General features: G+C 33.1%; 2 protein-coding genes across 3 annotated transcripts; both read left to right on the top strand.

The window, feature by feature from the left end:
- Positions 1-3,527: 3,527 nt before the first annotated feature.
- Positions 3,528-9,515, top strand: LOC123911177 (linoleate 9S-lipoxygenase 1-like). Of its 2 annotated transcripts, XM_045962544.1 has the most exons (10): positions 3,633-3,929; positions 5,693-5,979; positions 6,237-6,477; positions 6,615-6,929; positions 7,020-7,105; positions 7,192-7,299; positions 7,609-7,919; positions 8,011-8,274; positions 8,462-9,231; positions 9,274-9,515. In XM_045962544.1, the coding sequence occupies exons 1-9, from the start codon at positions 3,716-3,718 to the stop codon at positions 9,213-9,215; spliced, it is 2,580 nt and encodes an 859-aa protein (XP_045818500.1). In that variant the 5' UTR covers positions 3,633-3,715; the 3' UTR covers positions 9,216-9,231; positions 9,274-9,515. The 2 variants fall into 2 exon arrangements, with proteins under 2 accessions (XP_045818499.1, XP_045818500.1); XM_045962543.1 differs by having other exon boundaries at positions 3,528-3,929; positions 8,462-9,515.
- A 4,854-nt stretch (positions 9,516-14,369) lies between these two features.
- On the top strand, positions 14,370-18,662 carry LOC123911178 (galactinol--sucrose galactosyltransferase-like). Its single transcript, XM_045962545.1, is given in 4 exon segments — positions 14,370-14,408; positions 14,411-15,634; positions 17,182-17,727; positions 18,019-18,662. Coding segments are annotated over 4 exon segments (2,373 nt in total). The 3' UTR covers positions 18,583-18,662.
- The last annotated feature ends 2,012 nt before the right edge of the window (positions 18,663-20,674 follow it).

Here is a 20,674-nt window from a genome sequence, read left to right on the forward strand (position 1 = left end):
CTGATCGAAAAATGTTATTTAAACACAATTTTTTAACAAAAATACAACAAAATTATATTTTTTGCTTTTTTTAATATTTGTTGCACGCCTCGATATCCGTGTTGTGAGTGAAGAAAAGATGTGTTGTATTTTTGTCCAACTTTTTTGTGTTTATATAACACACCTCGTCATTGATCCCTAATCTATACAATACTCTAACCCATTCCAAAGACAATACTCCCTCTATCTTGCATGATTTTTTTTTTTTTTTGCATGAAGTTTTAATTTCTACTATTTGTCAAAAATTTTAAAAATTTTTACTTATCCTTAAACTTTTAAATTTTTGAATTATTCTTTTCAAGCATATTTACAATAATATTATAAGAAAGAATTTACAAAACTTTAGAATTTTTTATAATAAGAAGAATTAAATATAATTTTTTAAATTTCAAAAGTAAAGATAAAAGTAACAAAAATCTAGAATTAGATATCAAATTTTGAAAAAAAAAATTCTGAGAAATTTTTTATAGTGTTCTACATCTCTGCAAAAGAATTATTCAAAAATACATATTATTAAAACAACATGAACTAAAACTCTGTGCTTAATAATTTTATACGGACTAAAACATGTCACTTTTTGTATAGGAACCAAAAGTAAAATTTGATAATTTTATATGGACCTGCCAAAACCATATCTAACCCTAAAAAAAACTATGTTAATGTTGTTTCACAAAAAAATGAAGAACAAAAAAAAAAAGTGAGATGTATACTATCCCTTTTGAAAATATTTATTCAACAATTAATAAAAAAAATTACAAATAAATTTGTATGTGATATCCACAACTAAACATTTACTTCATACTCATATAGACTATTAGAGCTTTGAAAGCTCTAATAATCCTATTTGTATGAGTATTATTTGTATGATATAGTTTGTTCTTATTTAGTGGATAAATAATCCTAAACTGTTAGAGCTTTGAAAGCTATTCCGACTTTGGGGTAGTGTAAAAGAAAAAAAACTGTAATGTTAATAATACTATTAGAGCTTTGAAAGCTATTCCGGCTTTGGTGAACTTGCAATGAGATCCAACACACCTAAATATTTTCCAAAATAAAAATTCAGTATCAATAAGAATTACTTTTGTCATCCTACATATTACTCGTGCGCCTATGCGTTTTCCATTTTACTTTTTTACTACTTAAGTAGTAGATATTATAAAAATCCTGGCAGAGTATTTTTTCCTCAAAATTTCTCATTTTTATGACGTCCAAAATCCGCTACTTTAAGTAACCGACGTTATAAAAATCTTGATAGAATGTTTTTGTCTCAAAAATCTCATTTTTATAACATCCGCTATCCGGATGTTATCCGGATATTATGATGTTATAAAAATGAAATTTTTGAGAAAAAAACACTCTCCTACGTATAATCCGCAACTTAAGTAACGAATAGGGTATATTAATAATTTCGTAGAGACACCCTAGAATTAGTAGAATGACAAAAATAAGTATGATCGCATTAATTAGGTACATATCACAGCTTGCATGCAATGACTATCAAGTTATTCAGCAAAATAAAAGATTGCCAACTTGTTTTTTTTTAAGGACCTTTTATATTATTTTAATTTTTTTTAGGTGCGAAAGTTTTTTTTTTTTTACAGTAAGGTGTGAAAGTTTGTAATCACGAAACCAATTTGAATGGAGCACATTAATTGATGGACGGATAAACCTTCCTTATATAATGAAACCGATGTCACATGGATAACCTCATCAACGAGTGTTTGCCTTGCTTTGCATGACATTATTTTATATACAAAAATAATGCCTCGTGGAATGCATGAATGGAGATGGAGATACTATTATTAAGAGACGATTTATTTTCATACCTATCAAAGTCAAGATGAATATATATATGGTCGGTTTCAGGGACGGAGTCACAAATTTAATTTAAAGATCAAATTTAATACTGTAATTTAATATTAAAAAAATACACAACACATACTATGTTTAGTCCTTTATATTTATTTTAAGTTTTAATTTATTTTTAAGTTTAAAATTTAAATTTCAAGTTGGTCCTTTATTAGGTTATTAACATTATAATATATTGTCCCTTTTTGTTAAATTTTTCTTTAACCGTCCACGTGGCTAACAAAGTTACATACATATACAACTTAAGAGAGAGTCACGTGCAAGTTTTAGACAAAATTAATTTAAAATTTGACGAAAATTAAGAACGAATTTATATTGACATTAGTAACACAAGAGACCACCTTAAAACTTATTAAACATAGAAGACAATAATGAAAGAGGCCAAATGCAATAATGAATTGTAACGTGTAAAATTGAAACACATACTAAGGTATCTTAATATAAAAATTCTACATTTAATATAATAGAAAAAATTTAATGCTTAAGAAATTAAAATAGACAAATTTCATAAATAATTTATAAATTTAATTCGTTAAAATGCGTCTACCATCACATGTTGACGTTCTCCTAACTTTAATTATAACTAGACACTTTTACCTTAAATGGACCCGGGGGGAAATTCATCACATGCTAACGAACTTGTCAATTAAAGTGTTTGAACTTAAAACCAACGAGGATGTGGCAAATTATTGAGATTGGTTAAAAAAAAAATTGGTAGAGAAAGAAGGCGAAACCCAAAAAGAAAAAAAAATTATATGGTTACACGAATGTTCTAGGTATACAAGCTTCAGAAATGTCATTAAAAAGGAGATTTGAGGCCCACTGGGAGAGGAGTCCCTATTATATGAATTTGGAAAGAATTTATAGAAAAACTAAAATTAATCGGTCAATCAGCACTTCTATTTTCCTCCCACCATGTATGTTTGAACTGCACTTGTTAATTCAACTTCAAAAGCTCTTGAATGTGACACACCAAAATACGCGATTTACCATTGAGTTTGACATTCCCCATGATCATGTCTATCAAGATTTTTGAGTCACTTTCCACCAGAAGGTGGTGAAAACCATTTCTCCACGCAAGTTGCATATACAAGTACATCCCCCACATCTCAACACTAAGAGCATCACAAGTTCCAATTTTGCGAGAGTACCCTTTTAGTCATCTGCTATCAGGGTTACGTAAGAGACCACCGCACCCAGCTAGCTCTAGAGTATCCTTATATGTTCTGTCACAATTAAGCTTGACCCACCCTTCTTGAGGTTTTTTCCAACCTATAAAAATGGTGTCTCCATGGCAAATATTCATAGGATGGTGGTTACAATGACAATAAAATTGAAAATTGGTACCAACATGGTTTGGCACAAGTGGTAGATACTTGAGTCCCTTAACCATTTGGTCCTGGGTTCGATCCTCGGCCGGTGCGTATGGAGAAGAATTTGTTGGGAGATGCCAACCCTTTAAATGGATCTCAGTTGTCTCGAGAAAATTAGTCTCTGCAGTTGTGGACGGAGATACTTTTGGTTTTAAAAAAAATAGAAAATTGGTTGTGACCAAGAGATTGGTTAAAATTTACTAGTAAGATATCATATCACGACATTTATATATATGTTTTATGCATGTGCCAAAGTGAATAGAAAATTGGATAAAATTGGAATAAAATAAATAAATTCGCCCCATTTTGTTGTCACTTTCTTCATTAATTTCCCTATAAATAATGCTTATGGCCGGGTTCTTCCTCCACACACAAGTTTCCACTTCACGTACTTAACTTATCTTCTCCCAATTAATTAATCAAAATCATTAAAAATGTTTCCAATTTTCAAAAAGAAGCAAAAGATTAGAGGGACAGTGGTGTTGATGAGCAAGAATGCCTTGGATTTGAATGACATTAAAGCTGGTCCTTCAGTTATAGGGGCATTTGGCCTTGCTAGAGACATTGTTGGTTCTGTTGTTGATGGTGCTACTGCTTTCTTGAGTCGCAGTGTTGGCTTCCAATTGATCAGTGCCACCAAAACTGACAGTAATATAATACATATACTATATACTCTCTTCCTTTCAATGTCATTTTTTTTCTTCATTGTTATTACTCTTTTTCTTCTAATAGTCTAATGGCTAAAATTTCATATTTTTAAGGTGAATAAGTATAGAGTGTGAGATTCGAGCTTCAGTCTCTACATATAATAAAGTTTCTATCAACTAAATTTTATTCACAGGAATTATTAATTACATTACTAAACTATAACAAAATTAGTTACTTTGACATCATTACTCACTCTTTAATTGAGAAAAATTCATGAGTTTCACCACTTTATATAAGATCTATTTTTAAAATGAGAGATTGTATTAATTTCAACCAATTAAAGAGTGAGTGTTAGAGAATGTTTAAAAGAGACTATTCATAGCACTCATCTTTCTCATTGAGAAATGCTAATAATATTCTCTTTTAAACACTATTATTCATTATTCATTCTCTAATTAGGTGAAACTCATGTGAGTGTCACCACTTTATGTGAAACTTATTCTTAAAGCGAAAGATCTACATTGTTTGGGTCTTTCTAGCTTTATAACCTTTTATTTTGCATCCGTTTAACTTTATGCTTCTTTATTGTATCTTGACATTATCTACCATCTAAATTGTGCACACATTGTACTAATTTAGAGTGGTGTTTTTAAATATATGATTATTTAGTTGATTAAATAAAAAAGAGTGAAAGACCTACATTAATTTCACTCAATTAGAGAGTGAGTGTTCTTAAAACTCTTCTTTCACTTTTTATGATTTATAGTAGCCCTCCCAATTTTACATTGAGATAGACATCCAAATCTCATGCATAGTGTGTGTGGATTTTCTTTAAACAATAGAGGTCAAAATGGTAAGTTAACATATTTGAATTTTCCGCAGTTATAACAGGACACTGTAATAGATAAGAACTGTTTAATTTTAAATCAACAACTAAGATTGTTCACCATGTCAAACTCATTGAACTTGCAGATAATTCGGACATGCAAATAACGCCTTAAGTAAACGGTGTACTAATTGTTCAACTTCATTCTAAATGAGATTCTAAGATCATCTCTAATGGGAGATCTTATTATTTAATCATTGATACTTATTAGGTACCTCCATCGGAGAAAAATCAAATTAAGTACTTATTAGATACAACTTCTACCATAAATATTTGAGTAAAAAAAAAGATACAACTTCTACAACAAATATTGATACATATATATATTTTTTTAGACCCATTTATCACGATGTATAGTTATTTGGGATATAAAGTTATTGATGAGATATAATTAAAACTTTTAAGAGGTTATTGTTGAAACCTATTTAAAAGATTTTAATAGATGTTGGATGGGAAAGATTAAATGCTTATTGAATACAAGATTAAATGGTTATTAAATATTATTATTAAAAAATTATAAATAAATAATGTGTACACGATAAATTGCTTCATTGTAGATAAAGTATGGTTACTGTGCAACTTTAATTTAGGATAACTTTGTTAATATGTCATTTTCAGTCTCTAAAAGGTGTTGCTTACACAATTTAAGGTTTTTTTTTTTGTGAAGAATTTAAGGTTGTTTTTACCGTGGCTGAATATTAATATAATTATTTGTAATAATTTATGATATTTTGATCATTCCATTTCCATAAAATTATAAATTTATAACATTTGTAGTTGTACTCTTTTTGTCACGCGCTGAATTATAAACTAACTCATCTTTCTAATATATAGTATTTTTTTTATAAACTCATCTTTTTAATTATTAAATTTTTAGGAATGGGAAACGGTTTTGTTGGAGACCAGTTCTTTCTGGAGAAACGTATTCCATTGTTACCAACCTTGGCAGCAAGACAAGATGCATTCAATATTTATTTTGAATGGGATAATGATTTTGGAGTTCCAGGAGCATTTTACATTAAAAATTATATGCAAGCTGAGTTTTACCTTGTGAGTTTAACTCTTGATGACATCCCTGGTCATGACTCCATTACATTTCTTTGCAACTCATGGGTTTACAATGCAAAACAATATCGGAAGGACCGAATTTTCTTTGCCAATAAGGTAACTAATTAAGCTATTTCTATTTTAGTATATAAATGAAATGAGAATTCATTGAAAACCCGCACACCCAAAGTGAAAGTGGAGAGACTGAGGTTCAAATCCCGATCATTGTGTCCGACCTAGCAATTTCGGTTTCCAGTTGAACTAGGATTTTTGGACACATATTCATTTCAATTTGCATACATATATAATGTAATTTATATTTTATTTTCACTTGTTTAAAAATACCACTTTTTAATATTCTCTTTATGTTGCAGCCATACCTTCCAAATGAAATGCCACAAGCACTAGTTAATTATAGAGATCAAGAATTGGATACTCTAAGGGGAGATGGAAAAGGAAAGCGTGAGGAATGGGATAGAGTCTATGATTATGATGTTTACAATGATTTAGGGGATCCTGATAAAAGTCGGGGCCTCGCTCGTCCAATTCTTGGAGGCTCTAAAAAATTTCCATATCCTCGTAGGGGAAGAACCGGCAGAAAAACAACTAAAACTGGTTAGTTAGTTTGTTAGTTAGTTAGTATCCTATTCAAATTCTACCTTTCTCTCTACCTTTTCGATCTTAGTAATATATAATTGATAAATTCTTACTATTGAATATATATCATTTAAAAGATTATTCTTAATTTATAGATTCTGCGAGCGAGAGACCAGCACCCGATACTACCTATGTTCCAAGGGATGAAGTGTTTGGTCACTTGAAGCAAGCAGACTTCCTTGGATTTGGACTGAAAGGTTTAAATCAAAATGTGGTACCCCAATTTCGCAATTTCTTTGATTTCGACAAAGAGTTTGACAGTTTCGAAGAAGTACGTTGCATATTTGAAGGAGGAATTAAGCTGCCTACCGATCTCATAAGCGCCATTAGCCCTATAGCAGTGGTAAAGGAACTCTTCCGAACTGATGGTGAACAATTCCTCAAGTTTCCAACTCCACATGTCATTCAAGGTGTGCTAATCTTATTAAGTTGAATAGTACTTTCGGCGCCTTGTCATTCAAGTAATTATTTGTAATTTCTTTATTGTTTGATTTTTATAGTCGATAAGTCTGCATGGATGACTGATGAAGAATTTGCAAGAGAAATGATTGCTGGTGTAAATCCATGCGTGATTCAAAGACTAAAAGTAAGATAAAACAAAAAATAGCAAGTAATTGTTAATTTGTTGTCCTTCCCCTTGATATTTTTTGATTAATTAATTAATAATGACAGGAGTTTCCACCACAAAGCAAGCTAGATCCCAATGTCTATGGAGATCAAACTAGTACAATAACAAAAGAACACTTGGAAATTAACTTGGATGGACTCTCAGTAGAAAAGGTAAATATATTTGTATTGTATCAAATGAATCACAAAATGCATTTTGAAATAATAGTTATTCAAATTCACATTCTATATATTTTCATAAATTTATCCTAATTTTTTTTTCACCACTAATATCCGGTCCACTGGACCGCCTAATCTGATTCGGGGGCCAGTTCTGGCATTAAGTGGTTCTAGCCCCCTCTCAATCGCAGTTGTGGGGGATCGAACCGTGTTTTCATAAATTCACATTCTATATGTTTTCATAAATTTATCCTAATTTTTTAATATAAAATTTTTGTTTGTATTCATTTACTTGTGGAACAGGCAATTCAAGATGAGAGGTTATTCATTTTAGATTACCATGATGCATTCTTGCCATACTTGAAGGTGATAAACAAACCAGTTCCAAAGTCTTATGCAACAAGGACAATCTTATTCTTGAAAGATGATGGCACTTTAAAGCCATTAGCCATTGAACTAAGTTTGTCACATCCTGATGGAGAAAAATTTGGAGCTGTGAGTAAAGTGATGTTGCCTCCAGATGAACCATCTGGTGTTAAAAAAACAATATGGCAATTGACCAAGGCTTATGTAGTTGTAAATGATGCCTGCTATCACCAACTCATGAGTCACTGGTATGTATATGCATGACTTAATCATTTAGTTGTACAATTACATGCAATGCAAATGCAACACACATAACTAATGCAATGTTTTATATTGCAGGTTGAATACTCATTGCGCCATTGAGCCATTCATCATAGCTACAAATAGGTGTCTCAGTGTAGTTCATCCTATTCATAAGCTTCTACAACCTCATTATCGTGATACGATGAATATCAATGCACTTGCTCGGAGTTCGCTGATAAGTGCAGGTGGCATTATAGAGCAGGCATTTTTGCCGGGAGAATATGCTGTTGAGATGTCTTCTGCCGTTTACAAGGATTGGGTTTTCCCCGACCAAGCACTGCCAGCTGATCTTATCAAGAGGTTATTTATTTATATATACTAGAATTATTTTGTGCCTAAATAGCGTAAAAGTGAGTTTTGAATGATAAATTTGATGCTAGAATTATGCGTAAAAATAATCAAATTTATGAATCTGATATGAATTTTACCTCTAACGGAAGTGAATCCAGACATACACTAACAAGTTTCATCCTTTTGCTTCATTTAGAGGATTGGCTGTTGAGGATCCCAGCGCTCCCCATGGACTTCGCCTTGTGATAAAAGACTACCCCTATGCTGTTGATGGATTAGAGGTATGGGATGCTATTAAGACATGGGTCAAAGACTATGTCATCTTGTACTACAAGACAGATGCGGAAATTCAAAGAGATCCCGAGCTCCAAGAATTTTGGAAAGAAGCTGTAGAGATTGGTCATGGTGATCATAAAAATAAGCCTTGGTGGCCTAAGATGAATTCAATTGATGAGTTGGTGGAATCCTGCTCTATTATTATATGGCTTGCTTCTGCCTTCCACGCTGCTGTCAATTTTGGACAATATCCTTACGGCGGTTTAATCTTGAATCGACCAACTATGACAAGGAGGTTACTTCCTGAAAAGGGAACCAAAGAGTATGACGAGATGGAAAAAAATGACCAAAAGGCTTATTTGAAGACGATCACACCAAAGACCGAGGCCTTGATTGACCTTACAGTGATAGAGATATTGTCAAGGCATGCTTCTGATGAAGTTTATCTTGGGACGAGAGAGAACAAAGACTGGACATCTGATGAAAGAGCAATAACAGCCTTCAAACGGTTTGGAAACAAGATGGCAGAAATTGAGGAAAAAATTGAACGCAAAAACAAAGATCCGGATTTGCTAAACCGACTTGGTCCGGCTAAGGTGCCATACACTTTGCTTTGTGCTACCAGTAAGGAAGGTTTGACCAACAGAGGAATTCCAAACAGTGTATCTATCTAATTGGGGAGTTCTCATGGAATCCGGTGCATTAGTGCCGGTATGATCGCGTCTATCTAAGGAACTACTTAAGCCATGTGTGTCTTTACTAGTATTGTTGTTGCTCCTTTCAATAAAATACATAGATGAGACCGATCTTGTCTATGTACAAGTATCTTTTGTTTGTTCAAATGTTGTGTTTTGGTGTTCTAGTCTCTGGTGTTTTCTTATGTTGTACCATCAAATAACACATGCACAGATGAACATTAGTTTATTTATGCATGAAATGTTTATTTTATGTTTTATGAAACTCCTCTTTTTGGATAAAAGGTGCAATGATCCGATCAATTTGTATAACTTTAGTTTATTTCCTCTCAATTTTAATAAATCAATATCTAGTACCACACAATATATATAGAATTTCAACACATGAAATTGAACATCATGTAAGTACATAAAATGTATCGTTGTTTAAGAATGAAAACAATAAAGAATGGAAGTAAAAACTAAGCATTTTTAATCAACATAATCCTTAATTAATGCAACCAATGGATAAGGTAAAATAGATATGAGCAGCACAATTGCATGAAATAAAAAATTGACAGATAACTTATCAGAATGTACCATATCATAGACAAATTAAATTTCATGTCATAAAGAAATTAAGAGGAGTGATTATTTACCATCCCTTTCAGAACCCATCACCCTAGGACTTTGTCTCTCAGACAAGATTTTGAGGGTTTGTGTAGATTTTCTTCTTTGGTATGATAGCCAGCAAGGGGGAGGTGCAGTTGAAAGAGGACGGGAGGGTACATTCCGTAAGCCACCACGGCACCACCTGCCGCTTCCACTAACTTACAAACCTATCTAGCCAAACAGCAAAACTACCAGATCACAACCAACCATTAACACACAAGCTAGAGGATTAGAGAACTATTGAGCAATAGAGTAACCAAATCCTTTATCCCATTTTTATTTATTTTTTAATGGCAAATTTTTAGTATGTTAATTGTTATGTTAGTTTTTTTACACCTTGTTGGGACTTGAACCATAAACCCGATGAACCTCCAACTCCTTTAACTCTTAGCGCAACTAGTTCAACCAGTTGAGCTACCCATCTCACCCCATGTAAAAGACATTAACTATCGGCATGAAATGCGATCAATGCATCAAAACTAAATGATCTTAAGCAATTCTTGAAACAAGAGCATCAATTTCTATAAAAGAATCAGCTAGTTGACGCAGTTAATCAGAGACTATATTGCAAATAGTTCCTATAATTGTGCACACATATGGTCAATGGTATAACAATATATAATTGACACAATGAAAGCCATCCCAAATTAAGAAGAGATATTTGATAAAAATAAAAGGTTTAAATATGTAAAAGGTCCCTGCACTTACGAGTCATTTGAGTTTTAGTCCATGCATTTTAAAAACCTTTTATTTTGCCACAGCACTTTCATTTTACTTTAAAAATGATCCCCGGATCCATTTTTTTGCTGAAATGGCACATTTTTGCTTATGTGTCACTAATGACTGGACTTTAGAATTGATGACTCATTTAATTTTGTGGCGAATGGACTAAATTACCTTTAAATAAGTAATATTTTAAAAGTAAAATGAAAGTGACACTTCATAAAAAATGTGTCACTTCAACAAAAAAATGAGTTCAGTGACCATTTTAAAAGTAAAATTAAAGTGCAGTGGCAAATTGAAAGATTTTTAAAATGCAGGGACGAAAACTCAAATGACCCATCAACCGTTAGTTGGTCCAGTGGTGATTGGCGCTAAACTTGATAGAGAAGACCACGGTTCGATCCCCGCAACTAGTATCAGGAGGGGGCTGGAACCACTTGATGCCAGAACTACCCCAGAACCAAATTTAACTGGTGGTGAAAGCTAAAAAAAAACAAACTCAAATGACCCGTAAGTGCCGAGACCTTTTACATATTTAAGCCAAAATAAAAATAAAACAATTAAGAAATGTTTAATGTTGATGGTACAACAAGTTTTTCTAGCTACAGAAATAAATTAAAGACCGTTCTGGACTAGACCTGGAAGCCCAACAACTGAGGAATGGAAAATTGGGCCGTTGAGCAAGGCCCAATGAGGGACAGTCCGCGAGAGATCAATGTCGAGCTAACGGTCACAGTACCACTGCCTATTGTAACGGCCGCTTACCGGAATGATGAGCATTTACTGCTCATCAAGACCCTCTAGCCGTTTTCCGGCAGCCACTTGATGGCCATTAACACTTCATGGTATATATATATATATATATATATATATATCTAATATACAAGCTCGCCCCTGTTAAATAAACTGTCAGCCCACATGATTTATCATAAATAGATTTACATGGACATAGAGTATTAAAGTATTTCGTTAGTGCATGTTATAAGTGAATGGATTTTCATTCCTAATTTTAATGAATAATCAATGGTAGTTCTTAACAGTTACTATGTTTTTTTTAGTAGTCTAATGAGTAGAAATTTTACCTTAAAGATGAATAAGTGAGATGTCAGGAATTCGAACTCTGACTCCTGCATATATAATGTAATATCCCTACTAACGGAGCTAAGCTTACGGGGACAACCATTATGATTATTTTACTTGTGTTCGAAAGAAAAGAAAAATTGCTCCGAGAAGTTTAATATATTTGTTACTAATAAATGCTAGTCATTCTTTATTTTCTTTAGGATTAAATTTGTATATAAGTCTCTGTTAGCATTACTCACTTAATAAGAGTATTATAATATGTAAAGGTCAAAATTCGAACTAGAAATTCTCCATTTATTTATTTAAAGAGTAAAATTTTGTCCACTTGACTCTTAGACAAAAAAATTGTATATACAAATCACACCAAATAAATATTCGTAAAGATATAATAAAAACTAACGTATAAAGTGGCGTGATGATGTGATTTATTTTATTGAAATATGTAAATTAGAAAAAACTTACATCGTTAATACTCTCATTTTAACATCGTATACATTTTCGCCACCCTTAATATTTTTTCCTGGTTCCGTCCCTGCCGTCAAGGCCCTTTGCCCAGCGCTGGGGAACTACATATACATGCCTCCCTACCATACACAAGGTACGCATTTTTACTCAGAGAAAACCTATACTCCACACGAGTGTCGGAGTGTCTGCAGGTACACAACCCCTCCGTTTCACCGAGGGCATCAACGGAACAACGCCGGCGAAGTCGTCTCTCTGATCGGTAAGATCAAAGACCCTTTACATCAATGGACATGCAAATTCTAAAATAAAGAGGAGATGGAATTTCTACAAACATGTGATGTGCATAACTAAATATATGAATCTGCAGCAACGTAAATGGCAACAAATAAACCGGTAGAATGGCTCACCTGGTGGGTGGCCGCACGGATGTGACGGTTTCCGATCACCTCTCTCTCAACAGTGTCGATTGCTTTGGCATGTTTTACGGGAACTGCTCAAGGTTTGAAGGAGATGCGATGCAAGTGTACAAGGCAAGGGAGAGGTTTCTCCCAAGTCACGTAACTCGGTTAGCGAGTTTTGTTTTACATGTAAAAAAAATCAATTTACCCTTGTAATGTCAAGATTTTATCGTATACCCTCTAGATGGCCAGTTGGATTTGAAATTTTCATTTTTACTAATGTGACAAGCTTAGGTGACACTTGACTAGATAAATTTGATTATGTGGCATTTAATTTATTTTTCATCTTTTTAAAACAAAATTCTTTTTATCGAAGGTTGATATTTCAATATTCGTATCATTCAGTCATTTCGAACAGTATTAGGGACGGATTCAAAGGGGGGCTGGTAGTGGCCAAGACCCTTCCTCCCCTCATATATGTATATAATATAATATTATTATGTCTGAATTATCCATCTATAACACTTTAGTTTAGTATTATGAATTATACTATGGTAAAAATAAATGACTAACATAAAATATACCGGTCCTTAAATATATGAAATATTAATTGTCAAATAAAGTGTATTGAAATTACAAAATATTCTCAAATGTGTCTATTATTAGTAATTTTTGGACAAACTGACTAACATAAAATATATTTGAGGACCAAACTAACAAAAGAAAAATAAATTTGAAAATCAAAATGACTAACAAAAAATATGTTTAAGGCTCAAAATAATTGTTCTTATTTCCGACCCCCCGTGCAATAAGTTTCTAGATCCGTCCCTGGACGGTATTGCTTGAAAATGCATCATCTCTTGTTGCTCGCTACAGAGTAATGAGTATGTGGAAATAAATATAGTCATATACCCTCTAACATCAATCTTAACGGATTGTTGCTCGACGCGGAGCATCATATATACTCCATCTGATCGCTATTATAAAGAGAAAAGAAAAAAACACTTTTAAATTCATTGAAATATTGATGTATTTAGTTAATAAGATAGATCAGATACACTAATTTTTCAATGATGCTAAAAAGTAATTTTTTCTTTGTTTAATATACATGTATAAAAACTAAACAATTTTATCAAATAAAAAAATATCAAACATATCCAAGGAAACAGACGGTGATATGATGATGACTTCTTTGGCTTGATGTGCTCCACCGTTCAACAATCATGGGTGAGGCAAGTCACAAACGGAAGTGATTTGAAGACTGCAACAAGTGAAAAGATGTTTGTGGTTTGTCATAGAATAATTAACCTCATATAAAATTAGTCATTTTGCATGCAATTTTAACGACAAAATTTGTTCGTACATTTAAACATTTTTTAAAGTGATATATTTATGTCACTCATACATATTTTGTTTTAATTATGATATCATTTTGAATATCATACATAATTTTTTTTTTATATATATAGAAATTATTTAATTTGATATAAAAAAAAAAAGAGGTAATATTAAATTGATGAAAGTACGTATGATTAATTTTGATACCTTTCATAAAATTCATAAAACTCTCTTTGATACTTTTATTGAAAAGATTTTTATTGCAAAAAAAAATATTATGTAAACAAATTTTTTGGGACAAAAATACAATAACACATCCAAGTAAGCATTTTTTCCTTCTATATAAACCCACACTCTAGCCATAATTTTTCAACCATTGCCCACATTAAGCTACCTACACACCTTAGAAATATTCCTACAAGTTAGTTTGTCTCTGTGATTAATCTAGGAAGTTAGCTAAGTCTCATCAATCACCATGGCACCACCAAGCATAACCAAAACTGCAACACCAACACTCCTATAAACATCATTGGCCTCGTCGACATGCCTAACCCACCCTTATCCATAACCTTAGACCAATCATGTTTTCTCGCAAATGGCCACCCTTTTCTCACCCAAGTCCCACATAACATAACAACAACCACTTTTATCAATTCAAAATCCAACAAAAACACCACCACCTTGCAACAAGGTTGTTTTGTTGGTTTCAACACCACCGAACCCAAAAGCCACCACGTAGTTCCACTTGGCAAACTAAAAGGAATCCGGTTCATGAGCATTTTCCGGTTTAAAGTATGGTGGACAACTCACTGGACCGGAACAAATGGACATGAACTAGAACACGAAACACAAATCTTAATTCTCGACCAAAACAATTCCCTTGGACGCCCCTACGTTTTACTCCTCCCAATCATCGAAAACTCTTTCCGAACCTCACTCCAACCCGGTTCAAACGATTACATTGACATGTGTATTGAAAGCGGTTCGACACGTGTCACCGGTTCACATTTTAAAACATGTCTTTACATCCACGTCAGCAACGATCCATACCGTTTAGTAAAAGAAGCAGTGAAAGTAATCCAAACCCACTTAGGAACATTCAAGATTCTTGAAGAAAAAACACCACCGAGTATTGTTGATAAATTCGGTTGGTGCACGTGGGATGCATTTTACTTAAAGGTGCACCCAAAAGGTGTAAGGGAAGGTGTTAAGGGTCTTACGGAGGGTGGGTGTCCTCCAGGTTTAGTATTAATTGATGATGGTTGGCAGTCCATTTGTCATGATGATGATGATCCAATTACGGACCAAGAAGGTATGAACCGAACCTCAGCTGGAGAACAAATGCCATGTAGGTTAATAAAATTTGAAGAAAATTATAAATTTAGAGAATATAAAAGTATTATTAATAACAATGAGGGAAAAACAATTGAGGGTATGGGTGGTTTTGTTAAGGATTTGAAGGAAGAGTTTAGGAGTGTGGAGAGTGTTTATGTTTGGCATGCGCTTTGTGGGTATTGGGGTGGGGTTAGACCTAAAGTGGTTGGAATGCCCGAAGCTAAGGTTGTTACTCCGAAGCTGTCTCCGGGGCTGAAGACGACAATGGAGGATTTAGCGGTGGATAAGATTGTTAATAATGGTGTGGGATTAGTGCCGCCAAATTTGGTTCAAGATATGTATAATCGGCTTCATTCTCATTTGGAAGAGGCGGGAATAGACGGTGTTAAGGTTGACGTGATACATGTAAGTCTTTTAAGGATAATGTTGTCATTTTCATAAAAATGTATTCCGATAAAATAATTTATTTTTTTTGGTACAATAAAATAACATTTTTTTAATAATGAAAATATGGTTGATTGAATAACAATATTTTTCTTAGCTAGTGTTAGTAAAAAAAAACATTGTCCTTAGTGTTGATAATTCCTTAGTATGTATTTCAATAACATTTCTTTTTTTAATTACTATATCTATTTTCGTGTCTCTTTTTCATGTTTGACTACACTTTTCTTGTGGATTTTATTAAAGAGTGTTTAGAGGTACTTTTAAGCATCTTAAATAGTAAGTTTTTATGAAATTTTTATGAAAACATCTAAAATAAATACATTAGAAACTTAAATATTTAAGAAATACTTTCTTTAAATAGAATATTTAAAGAATATCTGGTACATTCGTTCGTATTTTTTTTTATCCACGTAGGAGTATGATAGTTATACAAGACAAACATGAATCAATAAAATTTAGGCTTGTTATCGGTGAATCGGTGATTCTCTTCATACTTCATCCAGTTTTATATAAGCAATCTCATATAATATATGCGAATTAAATTATTTTTTTGTTTTTTTTAGATTCATTATTTAGATATATTAAAAAGATCATAAAATTTTCATTTTTCAGGTTGATTGAATTATATATATGAGATTAAAAAAAAAAATTATATATATGAGATTGGAGAAGATTTTATAGGATTAAGGACAATCTTCTCCAATCTCATATAGGATTTTTAAGATTGATTCAATTATTAATTTTTAAGATTGAATGAACTTAAAAAACATAAAAATTGTCACAAATCTGTAGGTCGTTGAGTAAAGAAGATTAACATGTTCCCAAAAAAAAAAACAAAAGAAAAAAAAGGAAGATTAACATGTTCAATATTTTCTTGGCATTCATGTGTTATTTTAATTAATAAATAATTAGACGAACAATAGAGTACATATACTACAAGCTATGGTGCTGTAATTGCAGGGTTAAAAACTTGAAAGCCACTTCTCTCAACTAGAAATGGTTGTCATTCCTTGCCAGTTGTACCCTTCATAAGGTTACACATGGTAAGCATACGAGGACCTTGTCAAATTGGTTTTTCTTACTAGAAAGTCGATAGAATTTGGCAATTCCAAGAACATAGATGCATTTCAGAAGTGACAAATTGCATAGTAGTAGTTAACAAGTTTTTGTTTTCACCTGCATTCATTCATATATGCTCATTTTTCTTTAAATTAGAATTTTGGTCCTTACTACCTTGGACATTTGTGGCACACTCTTCCTTTTTGTTTTGATAGAGTTCTTACATGTCATTCTGTTATTACGTAAGTATAGCTCAATTGATAGTTACACATTTCTCTATACTTAAAAGTTGTCGGTCTAGTCACTAAATTACTGAAAGAAAAAATAATTCTTATCTTGCTGGTTTGTGAACATAAATAGACAAGACTACCCTTAGTCCATTACAACCAAAAAACCCAATTACATATTGCCTAACAAACATAACATTTTATTTAGTTTCATTTTTGCAGTTGCTTGAGTTACTATCGGAGGAATATGGTGGGCGTGTTGAGCTTGCAAAAGCTTATTACAAAGCACTAACCTCATCGGTGAACAAGCATTTCAAAGGCAATGGAGTGATTGCAAGCATGGAACATTGCAACGACTTCTTTCTCCTAGGCACAGAAGCCATATCCCTCGGACGCGTTGGAGACGATTTTTGGTGCTCTGATCCCTCTGGTGATCCAAATGGTACATATTGGCTCCAAGGTTGTCACATGGTACATTGTGCCTACAACAGTTTATGGATGGGAAATTTTATTCACCCAGATTGGGACATGTTTCAATCAACTCATCCTTGTGCTGAATTTCATGCTGCCTCTAGAGCTATCTCTGGTGGACCTATTTATGTTAGTGATTGTGTTGGTAATCACAATTTCAAGTTGCTTAAAACTCTTGTTTTGCCTGATGGTTCTATCTTGCGTTGTCAACATTATGCACTCCCTACACGAGATTGCTTGTTTGAAGACCCTTTACATGATGGCAAAACAATGCTTAAAATTTGGAACCTCAACAAAGTGAGTCACAGCAAAACACCCTCTCTTTTCATACTATTCTACAACTGAATGTTTCGAAATAATCTCATAATTTTTTATTTTTTTTTTCATTTTGATAAATTATCAGATTAAGAAAAGCAAACAGACGAGCATGTTACACGTGCCCTTTGCACACTAGCAATATATATATATATTGTTGATTACATTTTTTATTAGTTTAATTTAAATTTAGAATGATTTTATTCATACTAAAGATATCTCTGTGTGCAACCGTTGAGACTAATATTATGTTTTGTTTTCTGTTGATTGCAGTACACTGGTGTATTGGCCCTATTCAACTGCCAAGGTGGAGGGTGGTGTCCTGTGACACGGCGAAACAAGAGTGCATCTGAATTTTCACATTTGGTGACATGTTATGCAAGTCCTAAAGATATTGAATGGTGCAATGGAAAAACCCCAATGTGCATCAAAGGTGTGGATGTGTTTGCTGTGTATTTCTTCAAGGAGAAGAAACTGAAGCTGATGAAGTGTTCCGATAAATCAGAAGTATCTCTCGAGCCATTTAGTTTTGAGCTAATGACAGTGTCTCCGGTGAGAGTGTTTTCGAAAAGGTTAATTCAGTTTGCTCCAATTGGATTAGCGAACATGCTTAACTCCGGTGGTGCGGTTCAGTCTCTGGAGTTTGATGATCGTGAAAGTTTGGTAAAAATTGGGGTGAAGGGTTGTGGTGAGATGAGTGTGTTTGCATCAGAGAAACCATTTAACTGCAAAATTAATGGAGTAGCTTTGAAATTTGATTATGAGGATAAAATGGTGAAAGTCCAAATTCCGTGGCCTAGTTCTTCAACTCTGTCTTTGGTTGAGTTTTTATTTTGATCCTTCACAAGGTTAGTTTGGGATCTATGTTTCAAAATTTCTTAGTATATATAAACAAATAAATAAAAAGAATGTACTAATGTATATCTTAAAAAGCCTCTCTTCATTTTTCCTGTCATTTCTATCCAAAAATTAATCCTTACATACCCGTGACAATTAATTAAGCACATTTCCTCATCCATGGTGTGTGTGTTTATTTAAGTATGTGTGGCCACTATAGGCAGTGACAGAAAATTAAATGATGGAACTTATGAACATGTACCACTACCAATTTTGGGCTACTCGCTCGCTCAATTGGTATTGGGATGGATTGTGTTAAATATGCTTGAATGGTATCAGAGTCGGGTTAAGGACTGCAATGTGGGCACTGACCTAGGACCACGCTAGGCGTGAGGGTGGGTGTTGAATATGTTGTTGTGTTGTTGGAGTTGGTTTGAAGTCCCACATTGTTTAAGTTCCCGGGCGGTTAAGTGTATAAATATGTGAGGGCAACCTCACCCTTTGAGCTAGCTTTTGGGGATGAGATCAAAACATATTTAACATGGTATCAGAGCCGGGTTAAGGACTGCAATGTGGGCATTTGACCCAGGACCATGTTAGGTGTGAGGGTGGGTGTTGAATATGTTGTTGTGTTGTTGGAGTTTGTTTGAAGTCCCACATTGCTTAGGTTCCTTGGAGATGAGATCCAAACATATTTAACAGATTGAACATGTACTTTAACCCGAGAGTACATGGTTCGATTCCCACGAAGAGAGTATGAGTTTTATTGCCATTAAAAACAAGATCATCTCCGACTCCAATTCTCCATCTATATATCCACAATATATATATATATATATATAGAATTTCAACACATTACATTGAAGAAATGTAATGACATAAAATGTTTTTAAGAATTTAAGAATGGAACCGATGTACAGAATGCAAGCAAAAACTAAGCAATATTATTAGTCAAGATACATTCAAATCAAGGTTCCTTAATTAATGCAAGCAAAGAGTAGATATGAATAAAAGCCTATGTAATATGAATGCAGTCTATCAGCAATTAGAAACATGCATCCAACACACAGCAGCAACATAATGCAGCACAACTGCATAAATAAAAAATTTGACAGAAAATTAGATTAAAGTACCAAATCATAGACATATTACTGTTGAATTTCATGTCATAAAAATATTTAAGAGGGGTGATTAATTACCATCCCTTCCAGAATCCACCACCTTTGGACTTTGTTTCCCCTGGATGATTTTGAGGATTCTCTTGTTTGGTAGGATAGCCAAGAGGAGGGGGAGGTGCACTTGAATGTGGAGGATACACTATATTGAAAAATTTGATACATCATATTTATAATTTCATATAGCCAGTCATTCATCACATTTTAGAAATAAAATATTTTTTAGTTGCAAAAGGGATATATATAATTGGTTTTAAATTGCGTCCGCATTCACAATTGCGGCCGCAATATTGTTGATGCGGTAGTTTACGAATTGCGGTGTGATTTTCATTCAGGTGTACCACCACATTGTAACTGCATCAAGAGCCGCATCAACGATTTTAGCCATGTTTGTTCAAATTTTCTCACCAAAAATTAAAATTTATGAACTTGAATTCCTAATTTACGTCAAATATAATGAAAAATATTACTTTTAAGGTTTAACAATCTTTCAACTATGTATTTTAAACACCTTGCAATTATGGATAAATAGTGTAGTGATATAGTGATATCATTTTATATAGTTTGGGATAAATTTAAAAAGATATTACGCTACGCCACAACAACTGCAATGATCGCAGCCGTTACCGCAATAAGTTTTCTAAAATATAGTATTTGTTTTGTTTTCTAAAATACCATGTGATTCATGTTAAGAAGTCTCACATCGGTTGTGAGATGGTCTGAATATGTGCTTATAAAGTAGATGCAATCATCACCATACAAACCGATTTTATAAGGTTGAGTTAGACTCAATACTAAATTTTGCGATCCGCTAGGCTACCTATTATCAAGTTTATGATCGGATCATCCACCATTTATATCCCTCTCAGAATTTATGCTATATGGTAAATGAGTTATATAATGTACAAGAAACATAT

The sequence above is a fragment of the Trifolium pratense genome, linkage group LG2 (genome assembly GCF_020283565.1).
Source record: "Trifolium pratense cultivar HEN17-A07 linkage group LG2, ARS_RC_1.1, whole genome shotgun sequence".
Lineage (NCBI taxonomy): Eukaryota > Viridiplantae > Streptophyta > Magnoliopsida > Fabales > Fabaceae > Trifolium > Trifolium pratense.

Excerpts from the sequence above, each read along its gene's own strand:
- LOC123911177 (XM_045962543.1), top strand. The coding sequence starts at position 3,716 with ATGTTTCCAATTTTCAAAAAGAAGCAAAAGATTAGAGGGACAGTGGTG. Across the intron at positions 6,930-7,019 it reads AACTCCACATGTCATTCAAG|TCGATAAGTCTGCATGGATG; the intron begins GTGTGCTAATCT and ends TGATTTTTATAG. Across the intron at positions 7,300-7,608 it reads ATGGACTCTCAGTAGAAAAG|GCAATTCAAGATGAGAGGTT; the intron begins GTAAATATATTT and ends CTTGTGGAACAG.